Source organism: Rhinoraja longicauda, chromosome 12 (genome assembly GCF_053455715.1).
Source record: "Rhinoraja longicauda isolate Sanriku21f chromosome 12, sRhiLon1.1, whole genome shotgun sequence".
Taxonomy (NCBI): Eukaryota; Metazoa; Chordata; class Chondrichthyes; order Rajiformes; family Arhynchobatidae; genus Rhinoraja; species Rhinoraja longicauda.
The window spans coordinates 39,133,368-39,154,829 of NC_135964.1; the positions used below are offsets into that span (position 1 = coordinate 39,133,368).

The 21,462-nt window shown below is 41.9% G+C and overlaps 1 protein-coding gene across 1 annotated transcript in view; it reads left to right on the forward strand.

Moving 5' to 3' along the window:
* LOC144598566 (transmembrane protein 45A-like) overlaps positions 1 to 20,896 on the forward strand; it is a 35,263-nt gene extending 14,367 nt beyond the window's left edge. Inside the window, exons 3-6 of the mRNA XM_078408746.1 lie at positions 9,174 to 9,386; positions 13,537 to 13,721; positions 17,096 to 17,241; positions 19,898 to 20,896. Coding sequence (XP_078264872.1) covers positions 9,174 to 9,386; positions 13,537 to 13,721; positions 17,096 to 17,241; positions 19,898 to 19,991 — 638 coding nt within the window. The 3' untranslated portion in view covers positions 19,992 to 20,896. The remainder of the gene's footprint in view (positions 1 to 9,173; positions 9,387 to 13,536; positions 13,722 to 17,095; positions 17,242 to 19,897) is intronic.
* The last annotated feature ends 566 nt before the right edge of the window (positions 20,897 to 21,462 follow it).

Below are 21,462 nucleotides of genomic sequence, written 5' to 3' on the forward strand. Positions count from 1 at the left end.
TCCTGACAATGGGTGCTCTCTGAACGGAGGTTAAACTAATGTGGCAGGGGGATGGGAGCTGGAGCAGAGAGACAGAGGGGTGTAAAATGAGGGTAGAAGCAACAGGTAGCAAGGTGAAATGTAAAAGTGGCAGGCAGACAAATCCAGGGCAAAAATCAAAAAGGGCCACTTTTCAACATAATCGTTCAAGGGGTAAGAGAGTTGTAAAAACAAGCCTGAAGGCTTTGTGTCTCAATGCAAGGAGTATACGTAATAAGGTGGATGAATTAAATGTGGAGATAGTTATTAATGATTATGATATAGTTGGGATTACGGAGACATGGCTCCAGGGTGACCAAGGCTGGGAGCTCAACATCCAGGGATATTCTATATTCAGGCGGGATAGACAGAAAGGAAAAGGAGGTGGGGTAGCGTTACTGGTTAGAGAGGAGATTAAAGCAGTGGAAAGGAAGGACATTAGCTTGGAGGAAGTAGAATCAATATGGGTAGAGCTACGAAACACTAAGGGGCAGAAAACGCTAGTGGGAGTTGTGTACAGGCCACCTAACAGCAGTAGGGAGGTTGGGGATGGCATCAAGCAGGAAATTAGAAATGCATGCACTAAAGGCGCAGCAGTTATAATGGGTGACTTCAATCTACATATAGATTGGGTGAACCAAACTGGCAGGGGTGCTGAGGAAGAGGATTTCTTGGAATGTTTGAGAGATGGTTTTCTAAACCAACATGTCGAGGAACCAACGAGAGAACAGGCCATTCTAGACTGGGTATTGAGTAATGAGGAAGGGTTAGTTAGCAGTCTTGTTGTGCGAGGCCCCTTGGGCAAGAGTGATCATAATATGGTAGAGTTCTTCATTAGGATGGAGAGTGACAAAGTCGATACAGAAACAAGTGTTCTGAACTTAAAGAAAGGTAACTTTGAGGGTATGAGGCGTGAATTGTCCAAGATAGACTGGCGATTGATGCTGAAAGGGTTGACGATGGACATGCAATGGAAGGCATTTAAAGGTCGCATGGATGAACTACAACAAGTGTTCATCCCAGTTTGGCAAAAGAACAAACCAGGAAAGGTAGTGCATCCGTGGCTAACAAGGGAAATCAAGGATAGTATTAAAACAAAAGATGAAGCATACAGATTAGCCAGAAAAAGTAGCATACCAGAGGACTGGGAGAAATTCAGAGTCCAGCAGAGGAGGACAAAGGGCTTAATTAGGAAAGGGAAAATAGATTATGAGGGGAAACTGGCAAGGAACATAAAAACAGACTGCAAAAGCTTTTATAAATATGTCAAGAGAAAAAGATTAGTTAAGGCAAATGTAGGTCCCTTGCAGTCGGAAACAGGTGAATTGATCATAGGGAACAAGGAGATGGCAGACCAATTGAACAAATACTTTGGTTCTGTCTTCACTAAGGAAGACATAAACCGTCTGCCGGAAATAGCGGGGGACCGGGGGTCTAAAGAGATGGAGGAACTGAGGGAAATCCAGGTTAGTCGGGAAGTGGTGTTAGGTAAATTAAATGGATTAAAGGCAGATAAATCCCCAGGGCCAGATAGGCTGCATCCCAGAGTGCTTAAGGAAGTAGCCTCAGAAATAATTTTTCAAAACTCTTTAGATTCTGGAGTAGTTCCTGAGGACTGGAGGGTAGCTAATGTAATCCCACTTTTTAAAAAGGGAGGGAGAGAGAAAACGGGGAATTATAGACCAGTTAGCCTAACATCGGTAGTGGGGAAAATGCTAGAGTCAGTTATTAAAGATGTGATAGCATTACATTTGGAAAGTGGAGAAATCATCGGACAAAGTCAGCATGGATTTACCAAAGGCAAATCATGTCTGACGAATCTTATAGAATTTTTCGAGGATGTAACTAGTAGAGTGGATATCTGGACTTTCAGAAGGCCTTCGACAAGGTCCCACATAGGAGATTGGTGTACAAACTTAAAGCACACGGTATTGAGGGTTCAGTGTTGAGGTGGATAGAAAATTGGTTGGCGGACAGGAAGCAAAGAGTAGGAATAAACGGGTCCTTTTTGGAATGGCAGGCAGTGACTAGTGGGGTACCGCAAGGCTCAGTGCTGGGACCCCAGTTATTTACAGTGTATATTAATGATTTGGACGAGGGAATTGAATGCAACATCTCTAAGTTTGCGGATGACACGAAGCTGGGTGGCAGTGTTAGCAGCGAGGAGGATGCTAGGAGGCTGCAGAGTGACTTGGATAGATTAGGCGAGTGGGCAAATGCATGGCAGATGCAATATAATGTGGATAAATGTGAGGTTATCCACTTTGGCGGCAAGAACAGGAAAGCAGAGTATTACCTGAATGGTGACCGATTGGGAGAAGGGGAGATGCAACGTGACCTGGGTGTCATGGTGCACCAGTCATTGAAAGCAAGCATGCAGGTGCAGCAGGCAGTGAAGAAAGCGAATGGTATGTTGGCATTCATAGCAAGAGGATTTGAGTTTAGGAGCAGGGAGGTTCTGCTGCAGTTGTACAGGGCCTTGGTGAGACCGCACCTGGAGTATTGTGTGCAGTTTTGGTCTCCTAACCTGAGGAAAGACGTTCTTGCCTTAGAGGGAGTACAGAGAAGGTTCACCAGATTGATCCCTGGGATGGCGGGACTTACATATGAGGAAAGACTAGATAGACTGGGCTTGTACTCGCTGGAATTTAGAAGACTGAGGGGGGATCTTATAGAAACATATAAAATTCTTAAGGGGTTGGAGAGGCTAGATGCGGGAAAATTGTTCCCGATGTTGGGGGAGTCCAGAACCAGGGGTCACAGCTTAAGGATAAGGGGGAAGTCTTTTAGGACCGAGATGAGAAAACATTTCTTCGCACAGAGAGTGGTGAGTCTGTGGAATTCTCTGCCACAGAAGGTAGTTGAGGCCAGTTCATTGGCTATATTTAAGAGGGAGTTAGATGTGGCCCTTTTTGCTAAAGGGATCAGGGGGTATGGAGAGAAGGCAGGTACAGGCTACTGAGCTGAATGATCAGCCATGATCATATTGAATGGCGGTGCAGGCTCGAAGGGCCGAATGGCCTACTCCTGCACCTATTTTCTATGTTTCTATGTTTCTATGTTCTCTCCGTGACCTGCATGGGCTTTCTCCATGATCTTCAGTTTCCTCCCACACTCGAAAACGTACAGGTATGTAGGTTAATTGGCTTGGTATCAATGTAAATATTGCGTGTAGGATAGCGTTAATGTGCGGGGAGAGTCAGTGGATGTGGTGTACCTCGACTTTCAGAAAGCCTTCGACAAGGTCCCACATAGGAGATTAGTGGGCAAAATTAGAGCACATGGTATTGGGGGTAGGGTACTGACTTGGATAGAAAATTGGTTGACAGACAGAAAGCAAAGAGTGGGGATAAATGGGTCCCTTTCGGAATGGCAGGCAGTGACCAGTGGGGTACCGCAAGGTTCAGTGCTGGGACCCCAGCTATTTACAATAGACAATAGACAATAGGTGCAGGGGTAGGCCATTCAGCCCTTCGAGCCAGCACCGCCATTCAATGCGATCATGGCTGATCACTCTCAATCAGTACCCCGTTCCTGCCTTCTCCCCATACCCCCTCACTCCGCTATCCTTAAGAACTCTATCCAGCTCTCTCTTGAAAGCATCCAACGAACTGGCCTCCACTGCCTTCTGAGGCAGAGAATTCCACACCTTCACCACTCTCTGACTGAAAAAGTTCTTCCTCACCTCCGTTATAAATGGCCTACCCCTTATTCTTAAACTGTGGCCCCTTGTTCTGGACTCCCCCAACATTGGGAACATGTTTCCTGCCTCTAATGTTTCCAATCCCCTAATTATCTTATATGTTTCAATAAGATCCCCCCTCATCCTTCTAAATTCCAGTGTATACAAGCCCAATCGCTCCAGTCTTTCAACATACGACAGTCCCGCCATTCCGGGAATTAACCTAGTGAACCTACGCTGCACGCCCTCCATAGCAAGAATATCCTTCCTCAAATTTGGAGACCAAAACTGCACACAGTACTCCAGGTGCGGTCTCACCAGGGCCCGATACAACTGTAGAAGGACCTCTTTGCTCCTATACTCAACTCCTCTTGTTACGAAGGCCAACATTCCATTGGTTTTCTTCACTGCCTGCTGTACCTGCATGCTTCCTTTCATTGACTGATGCACTAGGACACCCAGATCTCGTTGAACTCCCCCTCCTCCTAACTTGACACCATTCAGATAATAATCTGCCTTTCTATTCTTACTTCCAAAGTGAATAACCTCACACTTATCTACATTAAACTGCATCTGCCATGTATCCGCCCACTCACACAACCTGTCCAAGTCACCCTGCAGCCTTATTGCATCTTCCTCACAATTCACACTACCCCCCAGCTTAGTATCATCTGCAAATTTGCTAATGGTACTTTTAATCCCTTCGTCTAAGTCATTAATGTATATTGTAAATAGCTGGGGTCCCAGCACCGAACCTTGCGGTACCCCACTGGTCACTGCCTGCCATTCCGAAAGGGCCCCATTTATCCCCACTCTTTGCTTTCTGTCTGTCAACCAATTTTCTATCCATGTCAGTACCCTACCCCCAATACCATGTGCCCTAATTTTGCCCACTAATCTCCTATGTGGGACCTTGTCGAAGGCTTTCTGAAAGTCGAGGTACACCACATCCACTGACTCTCCCCTGTCAATTTTCCTAGTTACATCCTCAAAAAATTCCAGTAGATTTGTCAAGCATGATTTCCCCTTCGTAAATCCATGCTGACTCGGAACGATCCCGTTACTGCTATCCAAATGCTCAGCAATTTCGTCTTTTATAATTGACTCCAGCATCTTCCCCACCACTGATGTCAGACTAACTGGTCTATAGTTACCCGTTTTCTCTCTCCCTCCTTTCTTAAAAAGTGGGATAACATTTGCTATCCTCCAATCCACAGGAACTGATCCTGAATCTATAGAACATTGAAAAATGATCTCCAATGCTTCCACTATTTCTAGAGCCACCTCCTTAAGTACCCTGGGATGCAGACCATCAGGCCCTGGGGATTTATCAGCCTTCAGTCCCATCAGTCTACCCAAAACCATTTCCTGCCTAATGTGGATTTCCTTCAGTTCCTCCATCACCCTAGGTTCTCCGGCCCCTAGAACATTTGGGAGATTGTGTGTATCTTCCTCAGTGAAGACAGATCCAAAGTAACGGTTTAACTCGTCTGCCATTTCTTTGTTCCCCATAATAAATTCCCCTGTTTCTGTCTTCAAGGGACCCACATTTGCCTTGACTATTTTTTTCCTCTTCACGTACCTAAAAAAACTTTTGCTATCCTCCTTTATATTATTGGCTAGTTTACCCTCGTACCTCATCTTTTCTCCCCGTATTGCCTTTTTAGTTAACTTTTGTTGCTCTATAAAAGAGTCCCAATCCTCTGTCTTCCCACTCTTGCTATGTTATACTTCCTCTCCTTAATTTTTATGCTGTCCCTGACTTCCCTTGTCAGCCACAGGTGTCTCTTACTCCCCTTAGAGTCTTTCCACCTCTTTGGAATAAATTGATCCTGCAACCTCTGCATTATTCCCAGGAAAACCTGCCATTGCTGTTCTACCGTCTTCCCTGCTAGGGCCTCCTTCCAGTCAATTTTGGCCAGCTCATGCCTCTGTAATCCCCTTTGCTATACTGTAATACTGACACTTCCGATTTTCCCTTCTGCCTTTCCATTTGCAGAGTAAAACTTATCATGTTGTGATCACTGCCTCCTAATGGCTCTTTTACCTCTAGTCCCCTTATCAGATCAGGATCATTACACAACACTAAATCCAGAATTGCCTTCTCCCTGGTAGGCTCCAGTACAAGCTGTTCTAAGAATCCATCTCGAAGGCACTCTACAAACTCTCTTTCCTGGGGTCCATTTCCAACCTGATTTTCCCAGTCTACCTGCATGTTGAAATCTCCCATAACCACCGTAGCATTACATTTTTGACACGCCAATTTTATCTCCTGATTCAACTTGCACCCTATGTCGAGGCTACTGTTTGGGGGCCTATAGATAACTACCATTAGGGTCTTTTTACCCTTAAAATTTCTCATTTCTATCCATACTGATTCAACATCTCCTGATTCTATGTCATCCCTTGCAAGGGAATGAATATCATTCCTTACCATCAGAGCAACCCCACCCCCTCTGCCCACCTGTCTGTCTTTTCTATACGTTGTGTACCCCTGAATATTCAGTTCCCAGCCCTGGTCCTCTTGTAGCCATGTCTCAGTGATCCCTACAACATCATACTTGCCCATGACTAACTGAGCCTCAAGCTCATCCACTTTATTTTTTATACTACGCGCATTTAAGTACAACACTTTAACTTCTGTATTTACCTCCCCTCTCACATCGGTCACAATTGGCCCTGCCCTTAATTTCTTTTCCCCTCTAGAACTTCTGTTCCCATTCTTCCGAGAGTCTTTTGCAATATCTCCTGTATTCCCTTTTTTTTACCTCATCTTCATATTCACAATTTGTCAACCACTCCCCCCCACTACTTAGTTTAAAGCCACAGGTGTCACACTAGCAAACCTGCCTGCCAGAATGTGGTCGTATTCTGCCTGCCAGAATGTTTGTCCACCTGCTGTTAAGATGTAACCCGTCCCTTTTGTACAAGTCACCCCTAGCCCAGAAGAGATCCCAGTGGTCCAGAAATCTAAATCCCTGCTCTCTGCACCAGCCCCTCAGCCATTAATTCATACCCTCTATCTCTCTGTTCCTGGCTTCACCAGCACGAGGTACCGGTAGCAGTACAGAGATAACCACCTTCGACGTCCTACTTCTCAGTGTTTTTCCCAACTCTCTAAACTCCCGCTGTAGCACCTCCTTCCTCTTCCGCCCGACGTCATTCGTGCCCACATGCACAACGATTTCAGGTTGATCGCCTTCCCTCTCTAGGATTTTCTGAAGCCGGTCTGTGATGTGTTGAACCCCGGCACCAGGGAGGCAACAGACCATCCTCAAGTCCCTCCTGCTGCCACAGAATCTTCTGTCCGTCCCTCGGACGATGGAGTCACCGACCACTACGGCTCTTCCTGACTTCGGTCTCCCCTGTCGAGTATCCTTGCCAACAGGTCCGCCACTCGGACTGGAAACGTCTTCTGCCCCGACAGTTCCCAAGAGGGTATACCTACTTGCAATAGGCACAGCCACTGGGGTCTCCTGTAGTCCTCGTCCACTCCCCCCTGAAACAGTCTCCCACCTTTGCTCGACCTGGACCCTTGGCGTGACAGCCTCACAATAGGTCCTGTCGAGGAAACTCTCGCATTCCCGGATGGCCCTGAGGTCATCCAACTGCCTCTCCAACTTCACCACACGTCCCTTCAGGAGCTGCACCTGGACACAGTTCTTGCAGGTGTAGCTCCCAGAAGCTCCAGCGACGTCCCTGTCTTCCCACATCCTGCAGGAAACACACTGCACCAACTTTTCCGCCATTACCTTGTGTCTGGCTTAAAACAATTGTAACCTCCTCACCTCAGCCTCCTCGCCGAAGACTCGCAGCCAAAGATATACATTAATGACTTAGATGAAGGGATTAAAAGTACCATTAGCAAATTTGCAGATGATACTAAGCTGGGGGGTAGTGTGAATTGTGAGGAAGATGCAATAAGGCTGAAGGGTGACTTGGACAGGTTGTGTGAGTGGGCGGATACATGGCAGATGCAGTTTAATGTAGATAAGTGTGAGGTTATTCACTTTGAAAGTAAGATTAGAAAGGCAGATTATTATCTGAATGGTGTCAAGTTAGGAAGAGGGGATGTTCAACGAGATCTGTGTGTCCTAGTGCATCAGTCAATGAAAGGAAGCATGCAGGCCAATGGAATTTTGGCCTTCGTAACAAGAGGAGTTGAGTATAGGAGCAAAGAGGTCCTTCTACAGTTGTACCAGGCCCTGGTGAGACCGCACCTGGAGTACTGTGTGCAGTTTTGGTCTCCAAATTTGAGGAAGGATATTCTTGCTATTGAGGGCGTGCAGCATAGGTTCACTAGGTTGATTCCCGGAATGGCGGGACTGTCGTATGTTGAAAGGCTGGAGGAATTAGGATTGTATACACTGGAATTTAGAAGGATGAGGGGGGATCTTATTGAAACATATAAGATAATTAGGGAATTGGACACATTAGAGGCAGGAAACATGTTCCCAATGTTGGGGGAGTCTAGAACAAGGGGCCACAGTTTAAGAATAAGGGGTAGGCCATTTAGAACGGAGATGAGGAAGAACTTTTTCAGTCAGAGTGGTGAAGGTGTGGAATTCTCTGCCTCAGAAGGCAGTGGAGGCCAGTTCGTTGGATGCTTTCAAGAGAGAGCTGGATAGAGCTCTTAAGGATAGCGGAGTGAGGGGGTATGGGGAGAAGGCAGGAACGGGGTACTGATTGAGAGTGATCAGCCATGATCGCATTGAATGGCGGTGCTGGCTCGAAGGGCTGAATGGCCTACTCCTGCACCTATTGTCTATTGACTCGGTGGGCCTAAGGGCCTGTTTCTGTGCTGTATCTGTAAGTACATTTTGGATCACTTTGCGTGGCTGTTCTGCTTGAGGCAGGGTTTGATATCATCAAGAGGAGACATGAGACGACAGATGCTGGAATCCTATGCAAAAAAACCGTGCTGGAGGAACTCAGCAGGTTTGGCAGCATCTGTGAAAGGAATGGAAAGATGGTGTTTCGGGTCAGGCCACCACTTTGTTGGGATACTTCTTTACACTGATGGAGTAGAGAGAGAAAGCTGGAAAAGAGAAATGAGGGTGGGGCAAAGCCAGGCATTTTATAGATAAGTGGTGAGCCTGGGTCAGAACGGTCTGTGGAGTAATAGAATAGACACAAGAAACTGCAGAAGCTGATATCACATACGAGATGCAGCAGAACAAGGAACCACACCGCACTGATGCCTAGTCTGCCATATAACCACAATCCAGGTTCTGCTCACTCTGCTCAATATTGGGTGTTTTCGGGAGGTGGCAACTAAATTTTGGAAAAGGAAACTGATGTGTTCATTAATGGTGGAGTAGCATTTAGAAAAGGAAAATGGGAAACATTTTGTTCAGGATAGTTTTATCAAGTTCTTCTGTCCTGTGAAATGTGAAGTGTTACGCATTTGGAAAGTAGGACTGATTAAATAACAGTCTGAAATGCCATCTTGAACTTTCTGTTTGCTTTACAGGTCTGCTGTGTGAGCAATTTATCCCTGGTGGACCTGGCTTGATGCTATATGACAATGTGAAAAATGATTGGAATCATCTGGCCATCTGGCAGCATTCAACGATGTATTTCTTCTATGGTATCTCGGGTATTGTGGACATTATTGTCCATACAATACCTGCAATCCCATTAGCCTTGGATAGACTCGTGTTTGCTCTTGCAGTCTTCGCTGAAGGTTTGCCAATTATTTCTTAATTTCACAAATTATTTTGACGTAACTTTAGTTTAGTTTACAGATACAGCGCGGAAACAGGCCCTTCGGCCCACCAAGTCCATGCCAACCAGCGATCCCCACATGCTAGCACTATCCTACATACACTAGGGACATTTTACCAAGACAATTAGCCTACAAGCCTGTACGTCTTTGGAATGTGGGTGGAAACTGGAGAACCTAGAGAAAACCCATGTAGGCCACGGGGAGAACATACAAACTCCATACAGACCGCACCCGCACTTCGGTTCAAATCAGCGGCTCTGGCGCTGTAAGGCCGCAACTCTACTGCTGCACCACCTGTATATTGTTTGTGACTGTGTCATAGCCCAAAGGAGCATACACATAACACGGTTCATCAGAGGTCTGCCAACAACCCAAAATGCTTATCCCAGGCAGCTCTTTGTTAAAAGAAAGATTATCAGCTGAATTACTAGAATAGATAAGGCCCTCATTTTACATCTCATCTGAGTGAGAACATCTGGCAATGCAGAACTTGCTCAGAAATGCACTCTCTGCCTTGATTATATGAAGTTAAGCCTCGAGCCCAAATCTTTTGACTCATCGGTCAACTGGTGTTTGTTGTACTTGAACTAAAACACAATGTACGAAATATTTCTTGTCATATTAACAACCGCACTCCCATTTTCCAGTTGCTATTTTTCAGTCTACTCAATCGATAGCTGCATGCCTTGCTTCCCAAAAGAGACAATGAATATCCTTTAGTTTAAAGATACAGGCCCTTTAGTTTAAAGAATCAGGCAGGGACTTTAACCCACCGAGTCCGCGCCGACCAGCGATTCCCATACGCTCGCACTATCCTACACACACTCGGAACAATTTTACCAAGCCAATTATCCTACAAACCTGGAGTCTTTGGAGTGTGGGAGGAAACTGGAGCTCCCGGAGAAAACCCATGCAGGACATGGGGAGAACATACAAACTCCATACAGACAGCACCTGTTGTCGGGATCGAACCCACGTCTCTGGTGCTGTAAGGCAACAACTCTACTGCTGCGCCACCATGCTGCCCATCCTTAATTAAGTAGTTTCACCATTACTCAGGAGAATAGGTCCTATCAGCAATGCCTGTACCTGTCAGGACAATTGTACTCTCTCTTATCCATTCCCTTAAGCAAGAAGCAGGTATTAGAAGTTATTGCTTGCTTGTGCTTACAGTTCAAAGGAAATTTCAAAGTTCAAGCAGTAAATTAAAACCTTTCATGCATACAATCATTTAGATAGTGCATGATATAATAGACGCAAGGGCCTACATACAGAGGTGGTTTAGAAAGGTATGTGTGGCAAATTTAGTTTCTAATTGATTGGTTGATTGAAAGATACAACATGGAAACAGACCCTTCAGCATTTCATGACCATGCCAACCTTCGATCACCCTTCAACACTAGTTCTATATTATCCTATTTTTGCATCCACTAACTATGCACTAGGGGCAATTAACGAGGCCTATTAGCTTCCAAAGCTGCATATCTTTAGGATGTGAGAGGAAACTGAAGGAAATCCACGTAGTCAGTGCAACCTCCACAGAAACAGTTCCCGAGGTCAGGAACGAACCCGGGTGTCTGACAATAGACAATAGGTGCAGGAGGAGGCCATTCGGCCCTTCGAGCCAGCACCGCCATTCAATGTGATCATGGCTGATCATTCTCAATCAGTACCCCGTTCCTGGCTTCTCCCCATACCCCCTATCCTTAAGAGCTCTATCTAGCTCTCTCTTGAATGCATTCAGAGAATTGGCCTCCACTGCCTTCTGAGGCAGAGAATTCCACAGATTCACAACTCTCTGACTGAAAAAGTTTTTCCTCATCTCAGTTCTAAATGGCCTACCCCTTATTCTTAAACTGTGGCCCCTTGTTCTGGACTCCCCCAACATTGGGTACATGTTTCCTGCCTCTAACGTGTCCAACCCCTTAATAATCTTATACGTTTCGATAAGATCCCCTCTCATCCTTCTAAATTCCAGTGTATACAAGCCTAGCATTGTGCCTGGCATTGTGAGGTTGCAGCTCTACCAGCTGTACCACTGTGCCGCCTATTCATGGCACTAACAACAGATAATGGCATAACTGGAGAAGGTCGGAGGTGACGTTTCAAGTCAAGGACCCTTTATTTGCTCTGGTAAAGTTTCGGTTCTGTTTCCATGTTGTATCTTTCAATCAACCAATCAATTAGAAACCAAACTTGCCACACATGACTTACTAAATATTGCCCTTTTCTCTCTCTTCAAGGATGACCCGCTGAGTGCTTCCAGCATTTTCTTTTTTGTTTTAATTTCCAACATTTATGGGGCGTTGTTTCTTTGCTCAGTGGAACTAGATATCAGAAGTTGAGTTTAATGTTTATGTTACCATGTAGCCCATATGTTTACCTGCACCATCAAATTTTACTTAATAGAAAGAGGTAACTGAGGCTCCCAGGTTTATGTCAGATTGCTGTAAAGGTATCCAATTAGCCCAGTTCCCCGTGACGTTTAATAGAATTTTTGAAATATGTATCCATTTTTCTTTCTTGAGCAAAATACAAGATGAGAGTTAAACACTGAATGCTTGAGGAACTCAGTGGGTCAGGCAGCATGTGTGGAGGGAATGGATAGGTGGCATTTTGGGTCGTTTAGTATAGTTTGAGATATAGAGATACCCTCTTGTTGAAGGGTCAAGACTTCTTCAGACCCTTTTTCTGACGATAAGCCCCGACCAGCAATGTACATATTCATTCTCTCCAATGATGCTGCCTGACCTGCTGAGTTCCTCCAGAACTTTGTGTTTTTCTCCAGATTCCAGCATCTGCAGTTGCTTGTGTTAACAGATTCTGTGCTAAATGCTGGCAGTTTTTTTTTTCTTACTCACTAGTTTGTGTAGGTTTCATTTATTTACTTTGTGCTTTTAATGGCCATGATGAACAAAAGCTAGAAACCATTGTGATAGGTGGAAGGGCAGGTAGTATAGAGAAAGCAGGGACTCTGCAGAAGGAATTGGACAGGTTGGAAAAGTGGGCAGAGAAGTGGCAGATGGAATATAGTGTAGCAAAGCATGGAGTCATGCATTTTGGCAGTAGGAATAAAAGCACAGTCTATTTTCTAAATGGGGAGAGAATCCAGAAATCGGAGGTGCAATGGGACTTGGGAGTGCTGATGCAGGATTCCCAAAAAATTCATCTGCAAGTCGAATCGGTAGTAAAGAAAGCAAACTCCATGCTAGCATTTATTTCAATTGAGCTTGTATACAAAAATGGATATAATGCCGAGGCTCTATAAGGCGATGGCAAGGCCGCATTTGGAATATTGTGAGCAATTTTGGGCACCATATCTGAGGAAGGATGAGCTGGCTCTGGAGAGGGTCCAGAGGAGGTTTACAAGAATGATCCCAGGAATGAGTAGGTTAACCTATCATGAGCATTTGTCGGCACTGGGCCTGTACTCGCTGGAGTTTAGAATAATGAGGAGGGATCTCATTGAAACCTACAGAATAGAGAAAGTCTTGGATGGAGTGGATGTGGGCAGGAGAATGGGGTAAGGAGAGAGTGATATATCAGCCATGATTGAATGGCAGAGTAGACATGATGGGTCGAAAGGCCTAATTCTACTTCTATCCCTTATGACCTGATTAGATGATTAGGAAAATCTTTGTCGTGATTCAATCTTTTGCATTGGGGGGAGCACACAAAGCTTAATCAAGTGCAAAAACGGTAAATTAACAGCTGGTGGAACCCAGTGGGTCAGACAACGTCTATGGAGGTAATGGACAGATGATATTATTCCCTCATAGATGTTGCCTGACTTGCTGAGTTCCTCCAATAGTTTATTTTTTATCCTCAATTTTGCAGCATATGTAGTTTCTTGTTTGCCAAAGGAAAATTATTTGCTGGTTTATGAATAACAAGGAATGGCAATTTCATTAATATATGTCATTGTTATTTTTCACCTCTAGTTAATCTGTGTTCACGTTAAATGGAAAAACGCCACAAATATTTATGCCTTCAATTCCTCCTTACGTTTTGACCTCTGTACTATTAGTAGACTACTTGGTGAAGTCCAGAGTCTGGTAGAATCATAAAGGAATCAACATCCATCTATTTTATTTTTTTTTGTTTACAGGTTTCTTATTTTATTATCATGTGCATGGCCGTCAGATGCTTGACATTCATCTTCATACTCTCTTGTTGGTGGCTGTGTTTAGTGGCTCCATCAGCATCTTTCTTGAAGTCTTTCTCCGTGGGAATATAGCACTGGAGCTTTTCAGGACAAGCTTGTGTATACTGCAGGGCAGCTGGTTCTGGCAGGTAAGAGATTCTCCCAGTTATATTTTTTAGCCATTTATAAACCACATTCTTCATTCCACTAAATTCGGTATGTTACTATCAACATGGAGTAAGAAACAATGATAGAGTTACACAGGAAAGACGATAACATTGCAGACAGAATGGGGAAACAACAATGAGATTATAACAGCATCATTAGGCTTGGTAGTAAGAAAAAATAGGAAAAACCTAAAGCATGCAGATGGGATAGGGTTTTATTAATGCTTCAAACACCGAGACCTTCTGCAGAGACACAAACAACTTGCTCCTCTTGCTTTTATTGCTCAATGCATAACATCTAGAACATGTTTAGCAGCAGATAGTTATGAGTGACCAAATCATTTGTCCTCCAGTCTAATAAGCAGAACTTAGTATTTCCTTCCATATTTCATGGCCAAATCAGTGGGTGTAGGCAAAAACAATTGGAACTAGAATGGAGGGAAATGACCCTCGTGATTAATAGGATCATAGAAGTTTTATAGAGATTGTACTGGGATGAAAGTGGATAACCGATTTTTCTCAATAAATTGTTTAATATTTTGTGTGGATTGAATTGATTTTGGGCTCTTATTACCAACTATTTAAAGTATTAGTGAAACATGCAAATTATATCTTTACTCAATTTCAGTAACACAGATCTCTAAATTGTCGTTCAACGAAGAAGCTGCTTCTCCACATTCCAGGGAGAGTCGGTACTGATTATATAGATTGCTAAAATACAGTTGACAATATGATAAATTCAACAATGACTATTTGAATTAGACAATGGTAAACTACACTGAACCTTGTAGGTTAAAGGGATTCATACCATTCTAGTAAGTGGTTTATTTTGTTGTGTTTTATTCTATAGTGTGTTCATAAGTTATAGGAGCAGAATTAGACCAAGTGTACACCATTCAATCTTGGCTGATCTATCTCTCCCCCGAACCCCATTCTCCTGCCTTCTCCCCATAATCCCCAACCCTATACTATTCAAGAATCTGATAATCTGCACTTTAAAAGTATCATAGACTTGGTTTCCACAGCCTTCTGTGGCAATGAATTCCACAGATTCACCACCCTCTAACTAAAGAAATTCCTCCATTTCCTTTCTGAAGGTATGTCCTTTTATTCTGAGGCTATGGCCTCTGGTCCTAGATTCTCATTAGTGGAAGCATCCTCTCCACATCCACTCTACTCAGACCGTTCACGATTTGGTAAATTTCAATGAAGTCCCCCCTCATTCTTATAAACTTCAACTAGTACAGGCCCAGGACCGTGAAATGCTCATCATATGTTAACTCAATAATTCATGGAATCATTCTCACAAACCTCCTCTGGACACTCTCCAGTGCCAACATATCCTTCCTCCGATACGAGTCCCAAAACTGCTCACCATATGTGGTCTAACCAGTGCCTTGCAAAGTCTCAGCGTTACATTGTTTTTATATCTTAGTCCTCTTGAAATAATTGCTGGTTTTGCATTTGTCTTCCTTACTACCGATTCAACTTGCAAATTAACTTTTTGGGAATCCTCTTCCAGCATTCCCAAGTCCCTTTGTGCCTCTGATTTCTGAATTCTCTCCCCATTTAGAAAATAGTTTACACCTTTATTCCTACTACCAAAATGCATGACTCCACACTTTGCTTTGCTGTATTCCATCTGCCACTTGTTCACTCTCCCAACCTGTCCAAGTCCTTCTATAGAGTCATTTCTCTACACTGCTGCCCCTCCATCTATTTCGTATCATCTGCAAACTTGGCCACAAAGCTGCCAATTCCCTCATTCAAATCATTGACATACAATGTGAAGAGTAGTGGCACCAGCATCGACCCCTGCGGAACACCGCTAGTCACTGGCAGCCAACCAGAAATTTGTTGCCACTCTTTGCCTTCTGCTATACAGCCAATCTGCTATCCATGCTGGTATCCCTCTGATACAATGGGTTCTCATCTTCTTCAGCAGCCTCACATGCGGCACTTTATCAAAGGCCTTCTGAAAATTCAGGTAAACAACATCCACTGACCCCCCTTTGTCTATCCTGCTATTTACTACTAAGAATTCCCATAGGTTCATCAGGCAAGATCTCCCTTTCACAAAACTATGCTGACATCAGCCTACTTTATCATGTGCTTCAAAGTACTCAGAAACCTCATCCTTTTTAATGGACCCAAATATTGCCAACCACTGAAGTCAGGCTAACTGGCCTATGGTTTCCACTCTTCTGCTTCACTCCCTTCTTGAACAATGAAGTAATATTTGCATTTTTTTTTAATCGTCTGGAACCACTCCTGACTAGTGATCCTTGAAAGATCACCACTAATGCCTCCACAAACTCTTTGGACTGTCGTTTTTTGGTTAACATTGCAAACACTTTGTTGCTGATGTCTTTGTTTCTGGTTATAGAATGGTAACGTTAATTATATTGTTAGATTTTCAAATGAGGATACAGCATTGTTGCCATTCCACAATTGTGGTCACCTTCATTTCTATTTCTAGTTAATGGAATTCTGTTGATCATTTATCTATAAGTTATGATACTGATAATTTGCAAGGAAAAAATACAAAATGAAGTGACAACCCATGATGGCCAGAATGGTGTATGTTCCAAGGTTTTGCATTATGTTTTCCTTTTGGTATGTTTCCTGCCATACTTGCAGTGTTTCCAGGTGGCAAACAGATAATATCACAAATAGCAGAATGATTAACTGTCCCATTCAAAAACTAAATTAAATAGTTAATGAGTATCATTAGATCAGTTTTGTATTTGTTTAAATATTTATTCTGTGCTCAGTTTCATAGTGACAATTAGATTGATACCTCCTGGTGTAAATCCAACATGTCTTTGCACACTGTTTATGTCTGAATTAGGTCACAGGACCGAACAGTACAGGAATGGGCCCTTCGACACACAATGTTTGTGTTGAACATTCTAAATTTGATCAACTTTAAATGTTTTCTGAAGCCGTTTCCAGTTACCAGTCTCCTATTGCAGAATGTGTCCTCAACTACGTTGTGTACGGAACTGATCCAGGATTTTGACCTGAAACATAGACCATTCCTTTCCATCCACAGATGCTGCTCAACTTGCTGAGTTCTCCAGCAGATAATTTTTTGCTCCAGATTCCAGCATCTGCAGTCTCTGTGCCTCTGTTCTGTACATTATTGATCCACTGCTGTAAATGTTATGTAATAAAACCCATTTCAAAAGATACATTTCCCACTGTTTTGTAACAATGATGTGTCTTTGACTCTTTTCTGAAAGTTATTATTACTAAACCAGCATCTTCAAAATAGTGTCATGGTTTCATTTGTTGACATTTAATTTATTAGATTAGATTTTTTTTTAATATGCACATCTTTTAACTTTTTACAGATTGGGTTTATTCTATATCATCCTAATGGAAGAACTAATTGGGAACAAAATAGCCCCGGTAATATGATGTTTCTGACCATATGCTACTGTTGGCATTATATGGTTGCGCTTTTGATTGTGGCTATTAGCTATGCAATTGTCAGTTGGTAAGTAGATCTATTTACTTTCACGTATCTGAAGCCAAAAGTAGTTAAGAACATACTTAAGAATATAACAAGTTAAGAAATAAGGAAGCACTAGTACATCATTCAATCCTTCATGCTCATTCCACCATCCATTGTGATCATGGCTAACATTTTACCTCAGTGCTATTTCCTGCACTGATATAATATCTAAAACTCTGTTGATCTCTCCCTTGAATATATTTGGTGACTAAGCCACCACAATACTCTCAGATAGAGAATCCAAAAGAGAGATAACTGTCCCGAGTGAATATATTTCTTCTAAATTCTGCTCTGATCAACTGACTCCTTTTGAGATAGTAATTCCTGGATCTAGATACCCGAGAAAGTCTTCATCCATTCTGCTGAGCGCTGAAATAATTTTGTGTGTTTTAATGAGATCATCTTTCATTCTTCTTAACTTCTCCCCAGATTATGAATGCCCAAACTCTGTACATCTTATCAAGTTTTTGGGATATCAGCGAGATAGATTTATCAGCTGCTGCAATGTGGGAACTTGGTTTGTGGCTGCACTTGCGATTTGTGAACTGTTGGTGCTCACAGGAGCGGAACCCTGCTGCAATCTGGGGACAGTCTGTACGGAGGCAATATTTTTTCTTTGCATTAATGCCCAAATTAAAAATACCACCAGTATCTCGAGTGTAGGCAAATGCCCTGGAACGTGTATCACCTTGGTACCAAGTGGTCAGGATATGAAGAAACTCAAATTTTATAAAAGCTGATTTGTGTTGACTTTTTTTTTGTCATTCTCCACTGTTCTTCTTCTGCAACTTAAAAACAAATAGAAAATGTACAAGCACTGTCCAAATAACTAAATCAAAACAGTTATTTTCTTTCATTGGTTCGCTTTATTTCTCTTCCAAAAAGGGAAACAAAATGTTTGGCTGTTAAAATATAAAACTCAGTAGTTGGATTTTATATTATTCTTGGGCTGAATTATTAATCTTGGTTTATTGCCTACATTTATTGATGTCTTTGACTGTTATTTTACTAAATTGGTTAGAGCCATTGTGATGCTAATTACAAAACATTTTAATTGTAATCAGCTCCATACAAAATATCAAACCACATGCAGGCTTTAAAAGTTGGCTGGTTTTATTGAATAGTTGCTTAGAGTTCTCAAATGCTTGAAGTGTCTGACTAATTTGTTTTAAAGATATCAGGGAGCAGCAGAGTAAACAGTGAATGTTTTAAAACTTTTGCATATATTCCATGGTATCTCGATCAGAAACCTATTCCTTTTCTCCAGAAATGCTGTCTGACCCGCTGAGTTACTCCAGCTTTTTGTGTCTATCTTTGCACCATAAACCAACATTGACATCGGAAACAGATAGTGACCTCAGTCTTGCTCTGTTGCTCATTGAAATAACATGGCTTATTTATTGGAATTTGTGTGCATACAACAAACCTTCAATTTTCGTATCATTTTGTATTTCACTACAACATTGGAGGCCATTCAGTCCATCAAATGTTTACTGGCTCTTTTAACTCAGTGCCTATTCTTCTTACATTGTTCACTAACTCTACCCTGACTCCCCAACCATCCATCTGTGGATAACTGGCAACAACCAATTAAGTGACCGATCAAAATGTGGGAGTAACCTGGAGCACGTAGGGGGAAACGCGTATGGTCACACAAAGTGAACCCGAGTTACTGAAGCTGTGAGGTAGCAACACAATTTGCAATGCCACTTCCAAAGATGCCAATATTGATAATATAGTAACACCATCCCATCCCGATCATCAATCAAAATCCATCACATCGGAACTTCTGGAAGTATGACACAAAGATGTATCATTGCATTGCTACTCCACGTACAAAAGTATGTGTTATGTGCAATTTATTGGCTATGTTGGTGCATGCTAGCTTGCATTTTTATTTCACAATACAGTTGCTTTCCTGCCCCTTGGTGTTTAAAAACATACTGTAGGGTAAGAATGCAGCTGTATTGTTAATTAATAGGGCATTACTGCCATTTAACATTTTAAAGTTGACTGCAGAAATAATTTCTCAAAAGACTTCAGTAGAATTGTTGAGATCCCAGAAAACCTGAATCTATACTGATATTTTTACGGTAATTTCTGCATGAGAAAAAGATCAGTTATATGATAACAATTAGAAACACGGCTTTGCGTAACTTACAAACGTGGATAAATAAAAGCAGTAATAAACAGAAAATATATTATTTTTTAATTTTGAATTATATACTTTAGTACTTTTTTAGGCCATGGGTATTGGTGACAATGCCAGCATTTATTGGCCATCCCAAATTCCGCCTTGAGAACTTGGTAGTAAGCTACCAATGCAACCTGTTGTGTGGGGTGATCAAGCATTTATATTAAACAATGAGATAGTAACTGTGAAGGCGATGGTACCTGCCACCCCTGCCCTTGACTGTAGGTTTTGTAGGTACTATCAGAGTAAACCTAACCATTGGCGAGTAATTGATGAGTAATTTGTAAATGCTACACATTCCAGCTGTATTGCACCAGAATTAAAGTTTAGGCTATTAATTGGTATTGACCAAGCTTAACATCATGACTGCAATCATTATGCTGCAATCAGTATCATTCTCACTGTTCTACTCGCCCAATTTACTTACACTGTTTGTGCTTGTAGGGTAATTCATACAAAGTTAAAACAAATTGATCCTCTGGAGATGGGACTGCTGAAATCTTCTGATCAAGACCAAGAGACTGAAGAAGAAATGTAGCACGATAAATATTCATATTTGCTACTACCATGCCTTCTTTATTACTAGAATACACCTTTAGAAAAAGCCTTTGGTAATTTTTCGTTGACATCTTTCCTATGGGAAAACCTGTGTCTATGATGAAATGCTTTATGCATGGAAAGGGACTGTATTATCTATACTTTCTTGCATCGTTCATAACCTTTGACAAGTTTGGCAACAATGTGTGGTATTGTGCAATTTTTGCAATAATCAGAACTTAATATTGTGTTCTATTCTTCCAAGGGAATGGAAGATAGGAGAAATTTATATTTTTGTTAGAATCTCAATTTTCCTGATTAGTTTCCAGCAAAATTAGAATATAAATTTAGGTGATTTGTAAATGTTGGCTGGCTGGCTGTCTGAGAGAATAAATGTCTAATCATAATTGTAGTCATTTCCAAAATGTCCCTGCAGGGTAGATTCCATTTAGAGAAAATAAGTAACCTAAATGCATATCCAAGAAGGTTTGATACTTTTCATGAATCTCAAAGGTTTATCCTTTCTGAATACCCACATATGCTCTGAAAGAGGGCAATTCATCTTGGGCTGCCCTCCATTTTTAAATAGATTATCAATAATAAATAATATCCCATGTGAATGGGAAAATGGCTTGGCTTTTGGTTGGCATTATTCATGTTAGAAAAGTTCAATAGTTTTATGATGGTATACAAAATATAAAAATGTAAAAAATCACATAGAAATTTTTAATAAAGGTCAGCAGGATGGAATTGGTTTGTGCCATTATATGAAACCGGCTCATAGAGAACTAGAAATCAGTTTTGCATTGATTTGACAAGAATGTCAACGCTAGCTAAAGGATTCCCATGGCTCCACTTCATGTTCCAGTCAAAGATAAAATTGTAATTCTTTCCACTAGTGCTGCCCACCATCGTATGCTTAAGGTATCTGCAGCAACATCATTGCAAAAATTCTGCTGGAGTTGTACAATGATAAAAGTCTTGGGTTTTTCATTTGTAGAAAGGTCACATGTACTTTATTCATATTTATGTTTTTTTCAATTATATAAACCTTGCAAATCAAGATAAAATTATCAAGTCTAAGTTCTACTTTAGAAATTATTGGTGCCTTGTGTTTCCTGGGGTATTTTTGAATTTGGCCGCCACAACTACACTTGGTTCAGAATATTAGTGATGCTTCCAACAATTTTGTGCTAAGGTGATGGTGCCTGAAGGGTTCCAAGACGATTCTTATTTGGGTTTATTTAATCCAATCTCAATAATAGAATGCCCTGCTTTTTTTTCCCTCTTAGACCATTTTACAAATAGAAATGCTGTCTTGTCATTATGCATATTCTAATCGTGTTTAAAAACAATGTTAAAGGAAGAAAAAATCTTCCTTAAAAAAAAAAGCTTTATCACTTCATTTGAGAGAAGAATACTTTTTTTTAGAAAAAAAAGCACAGGAGGCTGAAGACAGAACACAAACATGT